Source organism: Rana temporaria, chromosome 7 (assembly GCF_905171775.1).
Source record: "Rana temporaria chromosome 7, aRanTem1.1, whole genome shotgun sequence".
Lineage (NCBI taxonomy): Eukaryota > Metazoa > Chordata > Amphibia > Anura > Ranidae > Rana > Rana temporaria.
This window is the reverse complement of record NC_053495.1, coordinates 194,388,910-194,412,265: the sequence shown is the minus strand read 5'-3', so window position 1 is coordinate 194,412,265 and position 23,356 is coordinate 194,388,910. Positions and strand designations below refer to the sequence as shown.

The 23,356-nt window shown below is 38.9% G+C and overlaps 1 protein-coding gene across 2 annotated transcripts in view; it reads right to left on the bottom strand.

The window, feature by feature from the left end:
- Positions 1-7,607, bottom strand: part of RPE65 (retinoid isomerohydrolase RPE65) — a 28,601-nt gene extending 20,994 nt beyond the window's left edge. The window contains exons 1-3 of one of the 2 annotated variants that reach the window (XM_040360728.1): positions 7,506-7,607; positions 2,297-2,379; positions 840-990 (exon numbers count right to left, since the gene is read on the bottom strand). In XM_040360728.1, the coding sequence (XP_040216662.1) occupies positions 840-990; positions 2,297-2,379; positions 7,506-7,516 (245 nt within the window). In that variant the 5' untranslated portion in view covers positions 7,517-7,607. Of the gene's footprint in view, positions 1-839; positions 991-2,296; positions 2,391-7,505 lie in introns of those variants that run through there. The other variant, XM_040360730.1, reaches the window with a different exon arrangement.
- Positions 7,608-23,356: the final 15,749 nt, after the last annotated feature.

Genomic DNA, 23,356 nt, shown 5'->3' with positions numbered 1-23,356 from the left:
ATGACCGCCATTTTATTCTCTAGGGTGTTAGAAAAAAAAAAACAATTATAATGTTTGGGGGTTCTAATTAATTTTCTAGCAAAAAATTTTTTTTTAAACGTGTAAACACCGAGGGCCCGATCGACGAAGCGTTTACGCTGGCGTATCTATTGTTGATACGCCGCGTAACTTCTAGTTTGCTCCGGCGTATCTTTGTTTTGTATCTACAAAACAAGATACGCCTGAAGCTGGGCTAGATCCGACTGGCGTACGTCTTAGTACGCCGTCGGATCTAAGGTGCATATTTACGCTGGCCGCTAGGTGGCGTTTCCGTCAATTTCCGCGCCGAGTATGCAAATTAGCTAGATACGGCAATCCACGAACGTACGTCCGGCCGGCGCATTTTTTTATGTCGTTTCCGTAAGGCTTTTTTCGGCGTATAGTTACCCCTGCTATATAAGGCGTATCCTATGTTAAGTATGGACGTCGTTCCCACGTCGAATTTTTAAAATTTTGCGTTGTTTGCGTAAGTTGTTCGCGAATAGGGCTTTGCGTAGAATGACGTTCACGTCGTAAGCATTGGCTTGTTGTGGGTTAACTTCGAGCATGCGCACTGGGATACCCCCACGGACGACGCATGCGCCGTTCAGAAAAAACGGCATTTACGTCGGGTCAAGACGTATTACCATAAAACACGCCCCCATCTCATCCATTTGAATTTCGCGCCCTTACGCCTTTGACAACAAACCTACAAGCTGATTGGTTATTATGTAGCGCTGCACCAGATTCTGTGTGCAACAGTTTTAGTAAATCTCCCCCAATGTCTACAATCATACTTACTGTGATAGGCGCACACTTACCGCCGATGATATGTCACATGACCGTCTTTAACCTCAAACTTGTGGAGGAGAGCCTGACCATCGAACAAATGATAAAACTGCTCAGAGCCAACTTCAAACAGGCCGGGACCGCATCGCAGGAGACTGCCGGACAGCCAAGTGGGGAGACGGCCTGTGGTGTAGATAAACTGTATAGGTATGGAGAGATCGATAGATACTAGACATGTGCAATTCGTTTAGTTTCTAATTCGTTTTTTAACGGACTTTGAGAAATTTGTTAATTTCGAATTTTCGTATTTCCGAATTTTTCAATTTCCGAATTTTCGGATTTCTGAAATTTCGAATTTCCGAATTTTTCAATTTCCGAATTTTCAATTTTCGTATTTCCGAATTTCTGAACTTCCGAAGTTTAGAATTTACAGAATTTTTCAATTTCCGAATTTTCGTATTTCCGAATTTTTCAATTTCCGAATTTTCGTATTTCCGAATTTTTCGATTTCCGAATTTTCGTATTTCCGAATTTCGGAAATTCAGATTTTCGGAAATTTTGCAATTTTGAATTTTCAAATTTTCACATTTTCGAATTGTTTAATTTTCGCATTTCCGAAAAAAAGCAAAAAAAACTAAAACATTTCGGGAGTGCACAAGTCTAATAGATACCAATAGATAGAGAAATAGGCAGGTAAAGTGTAACTAAAGGCAGATTTTCTTATTTCCTGAATTTCTTAATTTTTTTTAAATTTTAGAATTTCCGAATTTTGAATTTCCGAATTTTGAATTTCCGAATTTTCGTATTTTCGAATTTCGGAAAAATATGAAAATTTTAGATTTTCGAATTTTAGATTTTCAAATTTTGCAATTTTGGATTTTCGAATTGTTTCATTTTCGAATTTTCGAATTTCCGAAAACAAAACAAAAAAAAGACAAGAAGACAGACAAACAGACAGACAAATGCACAGACAGACAGACAGACAGACAGACAAATACACAGGCAGGCAGACAGACAAACAGACTGACAAATACACAGACAGGCAGACAGACAAATACACAGACAGACAAACAGACAGACAAAAAAATACAGACAAACAGACAGACAAACAAATACACAGACAGACAGACAAATAAACAGACAGACAGACAAATACACAGACAAACATACAGACAGATAGACAAATACACAGACAGTGAGACAAATACACAGACAAACATACAGACAGATAGACAAATACACAGACAGTGAGACAGACATACAAACAGACAGAAAAAAACACAGACAGAAAGACAAACAGACAAATACACAGACAGACAGACAAATACACAGACAAACATACAGACAGATAGACAAACAGACAAATACACAGACAGTGAGACAGACATACAAACAGACAGAAAAATACACAGACAGAAAGACAAACAGACAGACAAATACACATACAGACAGATATGGGTATCTAGATACAGATAGATAGATGCCTAACCTGTGACATGCACACTCATTGGTGTAGCCAGCTCCTCCACTGTCTCGAACAGTTTCTTGTACCCTCCGGCGGGGTGCTCCACCCTACAAGACATCTCAGGTTATCTATGATATCGGGGTTACATTGGAATATTCTAAAAACTTTAGCCATGTTTTAAAAATCACATACAGACCACAAATAGTATTTCTAGGAGGGTTCTTTTGGCTAAGTTTCTATACAAGACCAGAAACCCATACTTGGCCGGCTAGTGTTGGGTCCTAGAACTATAGATGGGAATCCCTGATGATTGTGAAATTTGCTCTGTTGGAGTGTTATGTGCTCAGTGGGAATTGCTAAGAATGCGGTGGGGTAAAGTTTTTTGGTCCAGTGTTATGTAATCTGTACTATATGTTTAATGTCTGATTGATCTATATAATGTCATGTGTAGCTTAGAATATAGAAGATCATATGCTGGGAATGTAAAGGTTCTAATGGAAAAGAGATGACGGTTGCACCCAATAATCTAGCCGACACTAGCTTAGGTGCTCTGGAACTGGAATTTCATTGTAGACTCACACATAATTTACATACCACACAATCACGTTATGCAAACAGTAAAATAATTAACATAGCTAAGGAACAGCCAACATAAACATAATCTAAGTAAGCTAATCAACATAAACATATAACATCCACCTACAGGGGGGGGGGGGGTACAGACTGCACCTACCTACACGTGCACATGATACAAGAGAAAGTCAGAGACTGTGGGAATGATACAAGCGATGGTCAGAGACTGTGAACATGGATACAAGAGATGGTCAGTGACTGTGGACATGATACAAGAGATGGTCAGAGACTGTGAACATGGATACAAGAGATGGTCAGAGACTGCAGACATGATACAAGAGATGGTCAGAGATTGCAGACATGATACATGAGATGGTCAGAGATTGCAGACATGATACATGAGATAGTCAGAGACTAAATACAGGATACAAGAGATGGTCAGACATAATACACGAGATGGTCAGAGATTGTGGACATGGATACAAGAGATGGTCAGAGAGTGCAGACATGATACATGAAATGGTCAGAGACTGCGGACATAATACAAGAGATGGTCAGAGATTGAACACATGATACATGAAATGGTTAGAGACTGCGGACATAATACAAGAGATGGTCAGAGATTGAACACATGATACATGAAATGGTTAGAGACTGCGGACATAATACAAGAGATGGTCAGAGACTGTGGACATGGATACAAGAGATGGTCAGAGACTGTGGACATGGATACAAGAGATGGTCAGAGACTGTGGACATGGATACAAGAGATGGTCAGAGACTGTGGACATGGATACAAGAGATGGTCAGAGACTGTGGACATGGATACAAGAGATGGTCAGAGACTGTGGACATGGATACAAGAGATGGTCAGAGATTGCAGACATGATACATGAGATAGTCAGAGACTGAGTACAGGATACAAGGGATGGTCGGAGACTGCAGACATAATACAAGAGATGGTCAGAGATTGTGGACATGGATACAAGAGATGGTCAGAGATTGCAGACATGATACATGAAATGGTCAGAGACTACGGACATAATACAAGAGATGGTCAGAGATTGCAGACATGATACATGAAATGGTTAGAGACAGTGGACATAATACAAGAGATGGTCAGAGACTGTGGACATGGATACAAGAGATGGTCAGAGACTGTGGACATGATACAAGAGATGGTCAGAGACTGTGGACATGATACAAGAGATGGTCAGAGACTGTGGACATGATACAAGAGATGGTCAGAGACTGTGGACATGATACAAGAGATGGTCAGAGATTGCAGACATGATACAAGAGATGGTCAGAGATTGCAGACATGATACATGAAATGGTTAGAGACAGTGGACATAATACAAGAGATGGTCAGAGACTGTGGACATGATACAAGAGATGGTCAGAGACTGTGGACATGATACAAGAGATGGTCAGAGACTGTGGACATGATACATGAAATGGTCAGAGACTACGGACATAATACAAGAGATGGTCAGAGATTGCAGACATGATACATGAAATGGTTAGAGACAGTGGACATAATACAAGAGATGGTCAGAGACTGTGGACATGATACAAGAGATGGTCAGAGACTGTGGACATGATACAAGAGATGGTCAGAGATTGCAGACATGATACATGAAATGGTTAGAGACTGCGGACATAATACAAGAGATGGTCAGAGATTGCAGACATGATACATGAAATGGTTAGAGACTGCGGACATAATACAAGAGATGGTCAGAGACTGTGGACATGGATACAAGAGATGGTCAGAGACTGTGGACATGATACAAGAGATGGTCAGAGATTGCAGACATGATACATGGAATGGTTAGAGACCACGGACATGATACAAGAGATGGTCAGAGACTGTGGACATGGATACAAGAGATGGCCAGAGACTGTGGACATGGATACATGAGATGGTCAGAGACTGTGGACATGGATACAAGAGATGGTCAGAGACTGCAGACATAATACAAGAGATGGTCAGAGATTGCGGACATAATACAAGAGATGGTCAGAGACTATGGACATGGATAAAGGAGATGGTCAGAGACTGTGGACATGATACAAGAGATGGTCAGAGATTGCAGACATGATACAAGAGATGGTTAGAGACTGCGGACATGATACAAGAGACAATGTAACGTTGTTCACAGGGGAGATACAAAGATACAATGTAACATTAACAGGAGAGATACAGAGATATAATGTAACATTGGTCATAGAGGAGACAGAGAAAGAATGTAACATTGTTTCTTTTGTATCTTTTCTGTTGAATTTTTCTGCAAATCAACGTAACCCTTTATTACGGTGGCCACACACGCTTCAATTTAATTACATGATCGATGTGCAATTCAATCAAAATGATCGATTCTACAAACATATGAATGGTCATAACTTCCCTTCCAATCGATTTAGACTCAATTTCGGTAGTACCGAGATACCGTGTTCATTAATATGATCGTATTTTGATTAACCGCAGTATAAGATTACATGGTGGAAGCAGAGAGGTGATCAATAATTTATGATCATAAATTAGATTGTTTCTTAACTATCAATTGAAACCCACTTCCCAGTGTTTGGAATTATTGATCTAATAGGTTGTTGACTTTAGATTGAGTATTCCTATCAGAAGAGATCGATTGTGAAAAATACTGATTTATTGAATAGTGTATGGCCCCCCATGTAACCTAAGGATGGATCCTGTAACAAAACGTCCCGCACTCCACTTGAGTGCTTTCGTCATATACGGCTTCCTCCAGTCTGAATATAGATATCAGATATTCCAACCACTAACAACCAAGAACTAGGCAGGACTCGTTTTGGCTGCTGAACATGAAGGGCCAGATTCAGCAACGATTTACGCCGGCGTATCCATAGATACGCCGCGTAAATTCAAATCTGTATCTACTTTCTGTATTCAGAAAGCAAGATACGCCGACATTAGCCTAAGATACGACTGGCATAAGTCTCTTACGCCGTCGTATCTTAGGGTGCATTCTCACGCTGGCCGCTAGGTGGCGCTTCCGTCGTTTTCGGCGTAGAGTATGCAAATTACCTAGTTACGCCGATTCACAAACGTACGTGCGCCCGGCGTTCGTTTTTTATGTTGTTTGCGTAAGGCTTTTTCGGCGCAACGTTGTGCCTGTTTCTATGAGGCGCACTCAATGTTAAGTAATTTGCCTGGAGTCAAAACAGAACTCCAGCCAAAAATAACGATTTAAACGAGTCTCCCAATAAAAGATAAAATAACAAGATCAACTATTGTTGCAATACTTTGCTTCAATCCAGAGATTCCCCCCCCCCCCCCGCTGTACTTTCTTCTGCCACTAGATGTCCTCTGTCTGATGGCCCAAATCATTCGTACCCACTTCCTCTGAGCCCAGGTCGCCGCCCCCAGCCTGTGATTGGACAGTAAAAGGAGAGGCAGCACAGTAGTGAGCTCATCTGTCTGTCACTCTGCTCTCTCCTATCCGATCAGCATGCTTGTTGTCATCACATGAACTGATTGGCTCCTTGTGCTGCTTCTTCCTCTCACACTCCGGCCCTGCTGTACAAGAGGCTGATAGCAAGTGCTTGCATTTGAAAAAAAAAAAAAATATATATAACTAAATATATATATAAATAATAATACATTTTACACACACACACACACACACACATATATATATATATATATATATATATATATATATATATATATATATATATATATATATAAAAAATGAAATATATAAATAAATTAATATATTTAATATATTAATACATTTTATATATATATATATATATATATATATATATATATATATATATATATATATATATATATATATATATATATAATTTATTAATATATTAAATTATATATATATATATAATTTAATATATTAATACATTTATATATATATATATATATAATTTAATATATTAATAAATTATATATATATATGTATATATATATATATATATATATATATATAATTTATTAATATATTAAATATATTAATTTATATATATATATATATATATATATATATATATATATATATATATGTGTGTGTGTGTAAAATGTATTATTATTTATATATATATTTAGTTATATATATATATATATATATTTATATTTATATGTGCGTGTGTGTAAAATGTATTATTATTTATATATATTTAGTTATATATATATATATATATATATATATATTTATATTTATATGTGCGTGTGTGTAAAATGTATTATTATTTATATATATTTAGTTATATATATATATATATATATATATATATATATATTTTTTTTTTTTTCAAATTCAAGCACTTGCTATCAGCCTCTTGTACAGCAGGGCCGGAGTGTGAGAGGAAGAAGCAGCACAAGGAGCCAATCAGTTCATGTGATGACTATATATATATATATATATATATATATATATATAAAATAAAAATATATATAAAAAAAATAAAATGTAGTAATAATACTGCATTAACTTGTATCCTTTGTTTTATCTGCCTGAAGTTCAGCTTTAAGCGTTAACTTGACCCCTCCCCATCCAAAACTAAAAAATAAACATTTGGGATTAGAACGCCGGATAGCAAAGAATTATATTGTTCATATTCTGTGATTATTTCGTATTTAGGTGATTAGAAGTCCACTTACCGACTGACCATGGCGCCTGTTCTCGGGGACCGGCTGTGCGGACAGTAAGGTTCGGAAATTCGCAGCCCCGGTGCTATTTATAGGGATTTTGATTTGTTTCAACAGAATAATCTCCTTAAAAAGCCGCAGCGGCCAATCAGAGGAGGGATTCGGGAACAGAAGTCCCTTTCAGTTCTTGGAATTCTCTTGAAGGACTTTTTTTTTTTTTTTTTCTGAGTCTTCAGCGCCTTTGCTCTTCTCAACAAGGAGTTTCTTTGAAAAAAAAAAAAAAAAAAAAAAAAGTTTCCTTCTTAAATCCTTTCAAGCCACCAGTGGATTAAATGAAAGAATCGCGGGAAAGAATTTGGTCACGCAGCCAGACAAATGTTTCCACATACTGATATCTGCTTACAATTGGTGAAACACACTGAGGCCCTATAGAGACGCATCGTGACGCTCAGCCGCCGTGTCTTATATTCCGGGACGGGTCTATATTCCTCTAATGATGCGCCTTTCTCAATGGGCTCCATTTTTATTTTTTTTAAAGGGACTCCAGAATTCAGTGGAGCATTGTCCAGAGCCAGCTATTAATAAACCATGTGATTAGAAAAAGTAATTATAAACAATTATTATTAAAATATATATATAATTTTTAACAAGTAAACAAATAAATATAAAAAAAGTATAATAAATAATAAGCAATATAATAAGTATATAAGTACATAAAAAATATAAAAAAAAGTATAATAAGTATAATAAGCAATATAATAAGTATATAAATACATATAAAACAAGTACAATAAGTATTATAATAAGTATAATAAGTAATAAATAAGTATAATAATAATAAATAATAAGCAATATAATAAGTATATAAGTACATTCATAAATATAAAAAAAGTATAATAAGTATAATAAGTAATAGATAATAAGCAATATAATAAGTATATAAGTACATTACTAAGTATAATAATAAGTAATACATAATAAGTATAATAATAAGTAATAAATAATAAGCAATATAATAAGTATATAAGTACATTCATAAATATAAAAAAAAGTATAATAAGTAATAGATAATAAGCAATATAATAAGTATATAAGTACATTACTAAATATAAAAAAGTAATATAAGTAATAAATAATAAGCAATATAATACGTATACAAGTACATAAATAATTATATAAAAAAAAGGATAATAAGTCTAATAATAAGTAATAGATAATAAGCAATATAATAAGTATATAAGTACATAAATAAATATAAAAAAGGATAATAAGTCTAATAAGTAATAAATAATAAGCAATATAATAAGTATATAAGTACATAAATAAATATAAAAAAGTATAATAAGTCTAATAAGTAATAAATAATAAGCAATATAATAAGTATATAAGTACATAAATAAATATAAAAAAAGTATAATAAGTAATATAATGAGTATAATAATAAATAATAAGCAATATAATAAGGGGCAGATCCACAAAGAAATTACGCCGGCGTATCAATACGCCGGCGTAATTTCAAAATTCCCGCGTCGTATCTTTGTTTTGAATCCTCAAAACAAGATACGACGGCATCTCGGCTAGATCCGACAGGCGTACGTCTTAGTACGCCGTCGGATCTTAGATGCAAAATTTCGGCGGCCACTAGGTGGCGTTTCCGTCGAATTCTGCGTCGAGTATGCAAATTAGCTATTTACGGCGATCCACGAACGTACGTCCGGCCGGCACATTTTTTACGTCGTTTTCGTTCGGCTTTTTCCGGCGTATAGTTAAAGCTGCTATTATGAGGCGTACTCAATGTTAAGTATGGCCGTCCTTCCCGCGTACAATTTAGAATTTTTTACGTTGTTTGCGTAAATTTTTCGCGAATATAAATTTGCGTAGAATGACGTCACCGTCGTAAGCATTGGCTGGTTCCGGTTTAATTTCGAGCATGCGCACTGGGATACCCCCAGGGATGGCGCATGCGCAGTTCCAAAAAACTTTGTTTACGTCAGGTCACGATGTATTAGCATAAAACACGCCCCCATTAGATCAATTTGAATTCCGCGCCCTTACACCGCAAGAGATACACTACGCCGCCGTAACTTACGGCGCAAATTCTTTGTGGATTAAAAAAAAAAGATAAGTTACGGCGGCGTAGCGTATCTTAGATACGCTGCGCCCAGCGCAATTCTACGTGGATCTGCCCCTGTGTATATAAGTACATAAATAAATATAAATAAGTATAATAAGTAATAAATAATACGCAATATAATAAGTATATAAGTACATAAATATAAAAAAAGTATAAGTAATAAGTATAATAAGTAATAAATAATAAGCAATATAATAAGTACATAAATAAATATACAAAAAGTATAATAAGTAATGTGTGATAAGTAAATACTGTAAATAAATGAAATACAAATAAGGTAAATCAATAAATACATAATATTTTTTTATTATTATATAAAATTATAAAAAATGTATCAAACAAATAGACCCAAATGATGTACTTAGAAAAAGTAATTATCAATAATTTGTATACATAATAATATTAGTAAATATATAATAAATTAAATATGAATAAAAGGAAATCAATACATAATCATTTTTTTTTATCTTTTCAGAGACAATTGAGTACTGTCTGTGATACTTTTTTTTATTTGCACTAGCATACAATTTTTCAGAACAAGCTTTTGGGTTATGTCCCCTCAAGGTCCAAGCAGTACTCAAAATATATATAAGTTACTGTATATCAAAATTATAAAATGATGCTTCCAGAATTTAGTTGAGCATTACCCAAAACCAACTATTAAAAATTATGTAATCAGAATAAAGTCATTATAAATAATAATTACTAGTAAATAAATAATAAATGAAATACGAATAAAACACATTAAATAAATACTAAATGAAATACGAATAAAACACATTAAATAAATAATAAAGTATATCAATAAATATTACATATATTTTCTTTATTATTATATGAAATTCTAAAAATGATGCTTCCAGAACTCAGCAGAGCATTGTCCAGAGCCAGCTATAAAAAATTATGTAATTAGAAAAAGTCATTATAAATAATTATAACTTGTAAATAAATAATAAATGAAATATGAATAAAACACAGGAAATAAATAAATAATAAAGTAAACCAATAAATATTGCATATATTTTCTTTATTATTATATGAAATTCTAAAACAATGTTTCCAGAATTCAGTGGAGCATTGTCTAGACTCTAGAGCCAGCTATTAAACATTATGTCATTTGAAAAAGCCATTATAAATAATTATAACTAGTAAATAAAAAATAAATGAAATATGAATAAAACACATTAAATAAATAATAAAGTAAATCAATAAATAAATCATATATTTTCTTTATTATTTGAAATTCTAAAATTATGTTTCCAGAACTCAGTGGGGCATTATCCATAGCTAGCTATTAAAAAGTATGTAATTAGAAAAAGTCATTATAAATAATTATAACTAGTAAATAAATAACAAATGAAATATGAATAAAAAAATAATAAAGTAAATCAATAATTTTGTATTATTATTATTATGACATTTCTAAACAGATTCTAGCAGAATGCACTGGAGCATTGTCCAGAGCCAGCTTTTAAAAATTATGTCAAATGAAAAAGTTGTTTTAAATAATTATTATAATGAATTATATCAAGAAATAAATTGAATACAAATTAATTCAATAAACCCAAAAAAATATATATACACACACACACACAGTATCTCACAAGAGTGAGTACACCCCTTCTTTTCATGTGATAACACTGAAGAAATTACTGTACACTTTGCTACAATGTTGTGTAGTGAGTGTACAGCTTGTATAACAGTGTACATTTTCTGTCCCCTCAAAATAACTCAACACACAGCCATTAATGTCTACACCGCTGGCAATAAAAGTGAGTACACCCCTAAGTGAAAATTTCCAAATTGGCCCCAATTAGCCGTTTTTCCTCCCCGGTGTCATGTGACTCGTTAGTGTTACAAGGTCTTAGGTGTGAATGGGGAGCAGGTGTGGTAAATTTGGTGTTATCGCTCTCACTCTCTCATACTGGTCACTGGAAGTTCAACATTGCACCTCATGGCAAAGAACTCTCTGAGGATTTGAAAAAAAATTATTGTTGCTCTACATCAGTGTTTCTCAATTCCAGTCCTCAGGCCCCCCCAACAGGTCAGGTTTTCAGGATTTCCCTCAGATGAAAAGGCTGTGGTGATTACTAAGGCAGTGAAACTGATCAAATCACCTGTGCAAAATAATGGAAATCCTGAAAACCTGACCTGTTGGGGGGGCCTGAGGACTGGAATTGAGAAACACTGCTCTACATAAAGATGGCCTAGGCTATAAGAAGATTGCCAAGACCTTGAAATTGAGCTGCAGCACGGTGGCCAAGACCACACAGCGGTTTAACAGGACAGGTTCCCCTCAGAACAGGCCTCCCCATGGTTGACCAAAGAGGTTGAGTGCAAGTGCTCAGCGTCATATCCAGATGTTGTCTTTGGGAAATAGACATTAGAGTGCTGCCAGCATTGCTGCAGAGGTTGAAGGGGTGGGGGGTCAGCCTGTCAGTGCTCAGACCATACGCCGCACACTGCATGAAATTGGTCTGCATGGCTGTCATCCCAGAAGGAAGTCTCTTCTAAAGATGATGCACAAGGAAGCCTGCAGTTTTCTGAAGACAAGCAGACTAAGCACATGGATTACTGGAACCATGTCCTGTGGTCTGATGAGACCAAGATAAAATTTTGGTTCAGATGGTGTCAGGCGCGTGTGGCGGCAACCAGGTGAGGAGGACAAAGACAAGCGTTTCTGCCCACAGTCAAGCATGGTGGTGGGAGTGTCATGGTCTGGGGCTGCATGAGTGCTTCCGGCACTGGGGAGCTACAGATCATTGAGGGACCCATGAATGCCAACATGTACTGTGACCTACTGAAGCAGAGCGTGATCCCCTCCCTTCGGAGACTGGCCTGCAGGGTAGTATTCCAACATGACCTCCAAGGTGACCACTGCCTTGCTAAAGAAGCTGAGGGTAAAAGTCATGGACTGGCCAAGCATGTCTTCAGACCTAAACCCTATTGACCATCCTCAAACAGAAGGTGGAGGAGCGCAAGGTCTCTAACATCCACCAGCTCTGTGATGTCGTCGCGGAGGAGTGGAAGAGACTCCAGTGGCAACCTGTGAACCTCTGGAAAATAATGGTGGCCACACAAAATATTGACACTTTGGGAGAGGGAGGGGAGAGAGAGAGAGAGAGAGAGAGAGAGAGAGAGAGAGAGGGGAAGAGAGAGAGAGAGAGAGAGAGAGGGGAAGAGAGAGAGAGAGAGAGAGAGAGAGAGAGAGAGAGAGAGGGGAAGAGAGAGAGAGAGAGAGAGGGGAGGGGAAGAGAGAGAGGGGAGAGAGAGAGAGAGAGAGAGGGGGGAGGGGAAGAGAGAGAGGGGAGAGAGAGAGAGAGAGAGGGGGGAGGGGAAGAGAGAGAGAGGGAGAGAGAGAGAGAGAGAGAGAGAGAGAGAGAGAGAGGGGGGGGGGAGAGAGAGAGAGAGAGAGGGAGGGGAAGAGAGAGAGAGAGAGAGAGGGAGGGAGGGAGGGGGAAGAGAGAGAGAGGGAGGGGGAAGAGAGAGAGAGAGAGAGAGAGAGAGAGAGAGAGAGAGAGAGAGCGCGAGAGGGAGAGCGCGAGAGGGAGAGGGAGAGGGAGAGGGAGAGGGAGAGGAAATAATACATAGCACATGGAATAATACATAGATAAAATTAGATAAATACATAGATAAAATTAGATAAAATTAGAAAATGATGCTTCCAGAATTCAGTGGAACATTGCCCAGAGCCAACAATTACCAACAATATAATGATAAAAAGCTATTATAAAGCCATTATAAATAATGAATGCATGATAAATTAAATAAAAGTACAATTTAAAAAAAAATTAAATGCATGGTTAAAAAAAAAAAAATATATATATATATATATATATATATATATATATATATATATATATGTTAAATAAATACAGTACATAGTAATTTAATTGTAAATTATTATTTTTTTTTTGCGCCGTCGTGCGACGTGGCACCCAAACAAAATTGACGTCCTTTTTTCCCCACAAATAGAGCTTTCTTTTGGTGGTATTTGATCACCTCTGCGGTTTTTATTTTTTGCGCTATAAACAAAAAAAGAGCGACAATTTCGAGCAGGGCGGTCGATGTTATATATATACGCTTCATAGGAAAATAAATTCATGGTGACATCGCCATTGTAAACGCTCATTGTTGGCGAATTGTATAATGGGATTATGTAGGGACTTATTATCTGGTTATGTGGTTTGTTGGACACTAAGAACCTTGTCCTGGAACACATGTAATGAGATTACTCCTATCACTTCTTCTACATTTCTCAGAGTATTTACCAAAGGATCTTACAAATTATAAAAAGAATGTTGGAGTTTCTATTGGGGATCCTGAAACAAAGAGACGCTCATAGAAAAGGCAGCAACGAGATTATTTTTTAATATAAATAATTTTGTATTAAAAATGCCGTTACTATAATGGCGGCATTGATTAATAATCAGTTTCTTGTCCAAATCGATACCTCTCAATAGGAATGATCGATACAAAGTTCACAACCCATTTGATTAATATGACATTAACAGGGAAATGGGATTTGATTGACTGGGAGATATGATTATAAGTTATTGATCACATCTCGGCTTTCGGCATGCAGTCCCTTAAACTGATCGATCAAAATGCAATAGAACTTATGAATAAAGCATCCCATCTGCACCCCCCTCCCAGATTCTGTATGTGCAGCACCATATTCGCACGTGCGGTTTTTTTGTTTTATGCCCAAAGACAGGTAAAACCGAAGTCTCAAAACGTCACTGTCATTGCCAGGGCCGGATTTGCTCTCCCTGCCGCCCCAAGGCCAGGTTCCATAATGCACCCCCTCCCCACCAACCGAACCCCCCCCCCCAAATCAACGGAGAATGTGCGGCACGGTTAGTTCAAATATGTTTTGTTTGTTTTTTTTAGTTTTTTATTACTTTTTTTTTGTAGCTTGTCGCTTACTTTTTGTATCATTTTCTTATTATTTCTCTTATTATTTATTTATTTTTTATCAATTTTTTTTTTACTTTACTTTTTTGCTATCACACAGGAGAAAACAATTTCCTGTGTGATAGCAATTGGAGGTGAAATGTTCTCTTTATTGACCCTGTCACCTCCAAAACAGGAGTCCTAGCACTGTGCTAGAACTCCTGTCACAGCTGAGATGGGAAGAGCACAGCTCTCCCCTCTCTCTGTGTACATCGGCAGCAGGGACAGGAGACAGACTCGGTGGCCGGGGGAGGACGGAGTCCCGAAGACAGAGCCAGCAGAGAGAGGTATGTGGGGTGGGGGGGAGAGGGGAGGACGGACGGGAGCACATATTTTACAAGTGATTTCAGCGACATCGCCGCAATCACTTGTTAACGAGCGAGCGGATTCCCCCATAACTTATCGGCCTTAACTGTATGTTCCGGGTGTCGGAGGAATCCATGCCACTGCCGCCCCTTGGAGCCCTGCCGCCCCAAGGCCTGGCCTCAGTGGCCTTGTGGGAAATCCGGACCTGGTCATTGCGCACATGCAGGACATTTCCTGCATGTGCGCAAAAAGGGGCTCTTTTGAGGTATTCCATAAAGTCTGGGACCCATGGCTTGGATATCTTACCAATGACCTAAGGACGCTGGCGACATAGTTATGGTCCTATTTGATGGGTCTTAGGGCTCTGGACGGTTGCTCTCCTATTTCTTCCTTTTCCTTCTTTACTTCTCTCTTCTTCCCCTCTATTTTTCTCTCAAGAGTTCTCAAATACTGGCCCTCATGTTTAGGTACTAGCAGTAGGATGGGCTTATGATTTTGTGCCCGGGGACCCTTGGCCTGGGGTACTTGAGGTTCCTGGGGTACATACTGACTGTTTTCCTATTTATAATGGGTTGCACTTTGGGTTATGCCCTAGGGTTTTTCTAAGATTGTTATTATTTTTACGATTTATGTATGGGCACTTATATTGCGTTTGTTAACGCATGCTAATGTGTTGCGATACTTTTGTACTATTTTATTAAACTTTTCAATAAACATAATTGAAACTAAAAGAAGATGTGTTATAAAAGGGACTTTTATATTTTATTGAATTTCACTTTTTGGGGTGCCATCGCTTAAAGCGGAGTTCCGGCCACAATTTCACTTTTTATATATAAATACCCCTGTAATACACAAGCTTAATGTATTCTAGTATAGTTAGTCTGTAAACTAAGGTCAGTTTTGTTAGGTTGTTACAGCATTTGGACACTTTATAAAATAGAAATTGACTGGGGCCATCTTAAGTGTGGGCATCATGAAGCCAGACTGTATGACTTCCTGGATTTCAGCCTTGCAGATCTCGCACATGCCCAGTGCTGCACAAGCAGTGTCAGATCAGGTTTTAGCACCTGTGCTGTCCAAGTCACATGATTCTTCGAGACTGGGGAGTGCACAGACTCCTGGAAAGTTACACCCACTACATTCCCAGGAGTCTGTGCGGTGTAGGTTAGGAAGCATTAAGCACCTAGGTGTAGGAAGTGGGAAGATTAACTAGTCTGCCTAGCAACAACACTTTGAAGGCATCTAAAAAAAAAAAAAAAAAAAAAAAAAAAAAAAAAAAAAAAATCGTAAAGGACTAATGACATTTTTTTTTAAAACTACTGATGTAATGTTATATTTATGGGTGGAACTCCACTTTAAGTTTAACAGATGCAAAGATACGCCATCATCACCGGTCATTTAGCTCTTCCTAATGATCTTCTTTTTCTAGCAATCCATTGCAGGCTGACAGCGGAGGCCCCTTAACACTGACAACCTGAAAGATTATGGTATCGTTGTCACCAGCTGGAGTAGCAGTTGTGCCGGACACACCAACCTGGAGTGTACACAAATACTCGGCCTTTGTTTCTGTAGGCTAAAGAGAAATGAGTGGCTTTCTCATCTAAACAAAGGCTCTCCATCTTAGGACCACACCATCTGTTCCAGAAAATGTGGTAACCCGGTACAAAGGACACAGAGAAGATCATCCATCTACATAAGAAAAATTATGGAAAATTGAAAAAAAAAAAAAAAAAAAAAAAATTAAACCATGAAAATTGTTGACCTTTTCAACATATATAAAGAGGCAAACATCAGGTCTAGATTCAAACAGTGCCTACAGATAATGGCGATATACTTCAAGGGGTAGTAAAGGTAAACGTTTTTTCACCTTAATGCATTCAATGCATTAACCACTTGCTTACTGGGCACATAAACCCCCTTCGTTCCCAGGCGAAATTTCAGCTTCTGGCACTGCGTCGCTTTAACTGACAATTGCGCGGTCGTGCGACGTGGCTCCCGAACAAAATTGGCGTCCTTTTTTCCCCACAAATAGAGCTTTATTTTGGTGGTATTTGATCACCTCTGCGGTTTTTATTTTTTGCACTATAAACAAAAAAAGAGCGACAATTTAAAAAAATATATTTTTTTTTTACTTGTTGCTATAATAAATATCCCAATTTTTTTTTTAAAAAAATATTTTCTCAGTTAAGGCCGATACGTATTTTGACGTATTTTTCGACGTATTTTTGTAAAAAAAAAAATCGCAATAAGCGACTGGTTTGCGCAAAAGTTATAGTGCCTACGAAATGGGGGATAGATTTATGTTTTTTTTTTTTTTTTACTAGTAATGGCTGCGATATTGCGACGGATGTATCCGACACATTTGACACAATTTTGGGACCATTCACATTTATACAGCGATCAGTGCTATAAAAATGCACCAATTACTGTATAAATGTGACTGGCAGTGAAGGGGTTAACACTAGGGGGTGAGGAAGGGGTTAAATGTGTATCCTGGGTGTGTTCTAACTGTGTGGGGGGAGGGGACTGACTGGGGGAGGTGACCGATGCTGTGTCCCTATGTAAAGGGACACAGATCGGTCTCCTCTCTCCCTGACAGCACGTGGAGCTCTGTGTTTACACTCAGAGCTCCACGTCCTGCTGTGTTACCGACGATCGCGAGTGGTTGGCGGATATCGCGGCCGCCAGGCACTCGCAACGGCTCCCGAGCGATGCACCGGGCACGTTGTTTCCCCGCTGCGCGCCCCCAGCGGCGCGCACAGGGAACAACAGCAGGACGTCTATGGACGTCCACCCAGGACTTGAGAGCCGTGCTGTGGACGTCTTTCGACCATAGCGCGGATCTCAAGTGGTTAAGGTGAAAAAATATCTGTGTATTAGCGCCCCCCGAGCTCCCCTTTACTTACCTGACCCTTCAAAAGTCCCGCGCCATGAATGCACAGGCTTCTGGGCCGGCTCATTCATTGGTTGATCGAAAGCAGTGCAGCTATTGGCTTGCGGTGCTGTCAATCACATCCAATGGCGCGCCGCGCCGGGGCCGAGTGATACAGTGAGCGGCTATGTCCGCCGGGTGTATCACGGGAACATGCCCGCAAGCACTCAACACCATGCTCGTTCGCATTAAAGGTGTCGAATCCTTGCGGGGGGAGGTTGAGACAGTCGCTGAGGGACCTCAAAAGACCAGGATCTGCACAGTGGAGGCAAGTATAAAATGTTTGTAATTTAAAATAAAATACCTTTAGTGATCCTTTCAATAAAGAAAATGTGCCTTTTCAATAATTTCTTTAACAAAAATAGATGTATTGTTCTACTGTGGGAAAACTAAGTACGCCCTTGGCATCAGAAGATAGCATTGCCCTGTTCAGTAGAAATGATTTCTAGTAGGCGTTCTATAGAATTGTCTCTAACATCAACTCAACTGTGAAATTTTTGACCACTTCTCCATGCAGTTGCAAGATGCGTTTGGGTTTCCCTATATTAAAATTTCCCATTTTAAAACCTCCTACAAAATTTCAACGGGACTCAAATCAGAACTTTCACTAGGGCCATCTATAACCTTCTGTTTCGGCTTTTATTTTTTTTGTGTTTCAATAGTTTTTATTGATATTTCAAATAGAAAGGAAGAATTACAGTCAAAGAAATAGAAGATTGTTAATAATGGTCAAAAATAATCACAAATATTACACATACAGAACGTAACTAAATGACTGTTACAAATGTTTTAACTCAGGGGAGTACACTATATACAAGCAATATAGTATTGTTTTATAAACAATTCGATAAATAATCTATCCAAGGTTTCCACATCTCACCAAAAGAATGTTTGTCCAGTAGAATTGCTGCAAGACGTTCATTAAACTATTATAAATGATAATTTATTTTTAACCAACTGGATGGGAACATAGGGAGATTTCCAAGATTTGGCTGCTGCAATTCTAGCAGCAGCAAAAATGAATGCTATGGGCCAGATTCTCAAAGGCGTTACGACGGCGCAACACCATTAGCGCCGTCGTAACTCCTCATCTGGCCCCGGGTATCTATGCGACTGATTCTTAGAATCAGTTGCGCATAGATACCCATTAGATCCGACATGCGTAAGGCTGTTACGCTGTCAGATCTTAAAAGTAATTTTTTTTCCCGCCGCTAGGTGTCGCATCGTCGTTTTCCCCGTCGTCTATGCAAATGAGGTAAGTACGCAAGATTCCCGAACCTCCGCGCGTCCGACGCTGAGAATTTACGTTGTTTCCGTAGCGTACGCGACGCGTAAGGTTGCCCCTGCTATTAGCAGGGGCAACCAATGTTAACTATGGCCGTCGTTCCCGCGTCAAAGTTAAAAAAAAAATACGTTTGCGTAAGACGTCCGTGAATGACGCTGGACGCCATTTACGTAAACGTCTAAGCAAATGACGTCGGGGCGACGTCATTTAGCGCAATGCACGTCGGGTAATTTACCCGACGGAGCATGCGCAGTACGCTCGGCGCGGGAGTACGCCTAATTTAAATGGTGCCCGCCCCATTTGAATTGGGCGGGCTTGCGCCGAGTGAATTAACGATACACCGCCGCAAGTTTACAGGTAAGTGTTCTGAGAATCAGGATGTAAACCTGCGGCGGTGTAGCGTACAGCACATACATTAACGTTGCTCCTGGGCAGCGTAATGTATGAGAATCTGGCCCAAAAAGTTTTCTCATATGTTTCCGAGAATGTTCAATAGAGTATCCTAATAATGCTTGTTTAGGAGATTTTATTAGGGTCATTTTGGTCAAGGAATATATTAAATCATAAATTCATATCCAAATTTTTTTTATTCTTGGACAAGTCCACCAAATATGGAACATGGTGCCATCCATTCCACATTCTCTGAAACATAATGATGCTTCTGGGATATATTTTGCTAATCTAATTGGAACCATATACAGAACCACCTAAGTAATGCCTTATAATTAGCCTCCATCAGGTTAGTATTAATAAAGGATTTAGAGGCATATTGTACCAACGGTTTCTTCTTTGAGACATTCCTTGGTGGATTTGCTAGTATGCGTCAGATTAGAGGCGTTGCTAGGTCTGCAAAAGATCTGGGGCTAGAGCCCATAGCAGCAGTCACCAACTTGCCATGCCAGCCAGTTCTACCAAATGTGCATTGTAGGCAGGCTGGCAGCACTGGCCCATTTAGCACAGAGGCAGGTGCAGTTGCCGGTTCTGAGTGAGGGCAGCAGAGCAGTAATGCGGGGTGGGCAGTGAGAGATGGTGTCATCTTGCTGGTCCCCTGCTGCACCTCCGACACTGAAAAAGGCAGGCTGTGAGGGCGGAGGAGCGGTGATGCAGGGCGGGTGGAGAGAGAGATGATGTCATCTGTGCTCATCCGCCCACTCGCTTCTCTCATCCCCCTGCGCGGCTCTCTCATGCAGGCCGCACGCTGCACCCAGCTGCAGCGAGGCCACGGCCTGCAGGTTAGGCAGGGATCCCTGCGACAAGGGGCTATGGGCCCCAGATTCGGGGCTATAGCCTCAATAGCCACCCCCTAGCAACGCCACTGCTTCAGATTATGTTGAAGGACCCATTTCCATTACAGCTTCAACTCTTGGATAGATGGCTTCACAGTCTCTTCAAGAACCATTTTATATGATGTACAGTAGAATATAAAGTAGGCTCAATGACTGGACAGTTGCACAGGACCTGAAGCAGCAAAGCAACTCCAAACCTTTCCACCACCATGCTTCAGTTTGAGGTTCTTCTCCTAAAATACTGTCTTTGTGACAAACATGTATTCCGTTAAGATGAACCATTATCTTGGATTACACAGTCTTCAGCACCTGTCTTCTCCTGTTCATAGTTACATTGTTGAAAAAAGACACAAGTCCATCCAGTTCAACCACAAAAAATAAAAACCAGTACAATCCTATACACCCAACTCCATACCCACAGTTGATCCAGAGGAAGGCAAAAAACCCCAGCAGAGCATGATCCAATTTGCTATAGCAGGGGAAAAAAAAATCCTTCCTGATCCCCCGAGAGGCAATCGGATTTACCCTGAATCAACTTTACCTACAAATCTTAGTACTCAGTTATATTCTGTACATTTAGGAAAGAATCCAGGCCTTTCTTAAAGCAATCTACTGAGCTGGCCAGAACCACCTCTGGAGGGAGTCTGTTCCACATTTTCACAGCTCTTACTGTGAAAAAAACCTTTCCGTATTTGGAGGTGAAATCTCTTTTCCTCTACACGTAAAGAGTGCCCCCTTGTCCTCAGTGTTGACCGTAAAGTGAATAACTCAACACCAAGTTCACTGTATGGACCTCTTATATATTTGTACATGTTGATCATATCCCCCCTTATTCTCCTCTTCTCAAGAGTGAATAAATTTAGTTCTTCTAATCTTTCCTCATAGCTGAGCTCCTCCATTCCTCTTATCAGTTTGGTTGCCCTTCTCTGCACTTTCTCCAGTTCCCCGATATCCTTTTTGAGAACTGGTGCCCAAAACTGAACTGCATATTCCAGATGAGGTCTTATTAATGATTTGTACAGGGGGGGCAAAATTATATCAAGGAGGCCTTGTTTATGCCCGATGTCAAACTGGAGTCTTGCTCTAATGCCCATTTATGGCAAGCAAAAGCTTTTTCTTTCCACACCTCTCATGCAATTCATATTCGTGCCGTTGCGAAGACCTTGTCAGCTCCGCAAGCTCATTCAAATGCAGTGTATGCAAGAAGAAAAAAAAAAAAATGCATACTCCATAGTGCAATAACGTTTAAATAAAACACTATTTTTATTAGGAAAGAATTGCACTTACATTCTGTGCATAAACTAAATGCAGTAGGGGAAAACAAAAAAATATATCAAAGTCCGTGGTTCTCAGACCTTACCTGGATGACGCGCATTGGCTCCAGTGTCGCACCTTAGTCAGGGGGGGGGGCCCAATCGCTCTTAAAGCGGCCGACAAACATCGACGGCGATTCGCGCAAACCTGCCACAGTATAACAGTGGTTGGTCGGCAAGTAATTGAAGATCTGCAAATACAGACTTCCTTCAGAAATCAGCTGTTACATATTAAAAACCGAGCGCAGAACCATTACCCGCCTTTTGGGATTTAAAAACAAACGCTACAAATGGATAGAAAATCAAATTTATTTTTTCAAACATTAAAAACATGCTTATACTTTCTTAGCTTTAATGTAAAACAATGAATGCTTCAAGTGTTTTCAAGCAGATGCATAGCGAGAGATCACACACAAATTAGGATAAAAAAAAAACTGAACACATAAATACAAGTCAATATATACAATGGAGTGCAAAACATAGCAAGTGACAGAAGACACAAGAAATGTACAGAAAAAAAAAAAAGTGTCAGTTTTTTCGTTTGAGGCACTATGGTGGTTTTGGTTTAAAGAGGACCTGTGTAATGCTCATAGCAGTGGCAGCTATTTTCATGGCGACATTAAATTGTTAAGAGAGGGCTTCTGAAGAATCTCTGAATACTACAAAGGAAAATTGTTGGACTAGCATATTCTTTGATGGGCGATTTAAATGTACCTTCTATGGATCATTTATCTGCTGCATAGTTTTGGTACCTGTTGCTTAGACCAATCAGGCCCCTGTCCCTAAAACTCTCTTTAGTTTTGGATAGAGTGGAGAGGGATTGGAACACCCGTTAGTCTTTATTGCCGTCTGTGCCCCTGTTAGAGCCGGTTCACAATGGGGCGGCACGACTTGCCGAGCGACTCAGAAAGGCGATCTGTCCACGACTTCAGAGGCAACTTGCAAAATGACTTCTGTATTGAAATCAATGCAAGTTGCCGTGAAGTCGTCCCAAAGTAGTACAGGAACCTTTTTCTAAGTCGGAGCGACTTGAGTCGCTCTATTATTAGAACAGTTCCATAGTACAGAGTGGAGCGCGACTTGTCAGGCGACAAAGTGGCATTACGAGTCGCCCCTGTGTGAACCGGCTCTAAGGGAGGATTACCCCGCTCTGTCCCGTTTACCATCATCATTGAAAGAAAAAAAGTAAAAGAAAATCCCAAATTTTGGGTTGTCCCCAGAAAAGTAATAGAGGAGAAATCTTTCAATGGAGACACTAGTTCTGTTGGTCCCCAAGGGATTCCTTTAATTTGCAGGGATTTCCTCTTACTTCCCTATTTTGGCTGTGGGACAGGAAGTGAACATAAATCTTCCCAATGGAAAAAAAAAAAAAAGATGGCAAAAAATAAACTAAGAGGGGTATTGCCTTGCTCTGTCCAAAATGAACAGTTCTACTTTAGGATCTGCATTCAACATCTCCATGCTGGAGCTGAATTGTGCAAAAAAAAAAAAAACCACAAACAAAAACACACATCTGCTTTAGGTTCACTCCACATCGCCGCGTGAGGGCTAAAATCGCAGTAAAAGCTTGCAAATAGAATCGCGGGATGCCTGTCGCCCAACAGAAGCTACTGTATTTCTTTTGGGCGATGCGCGTCCCGCGCGTGTGTTT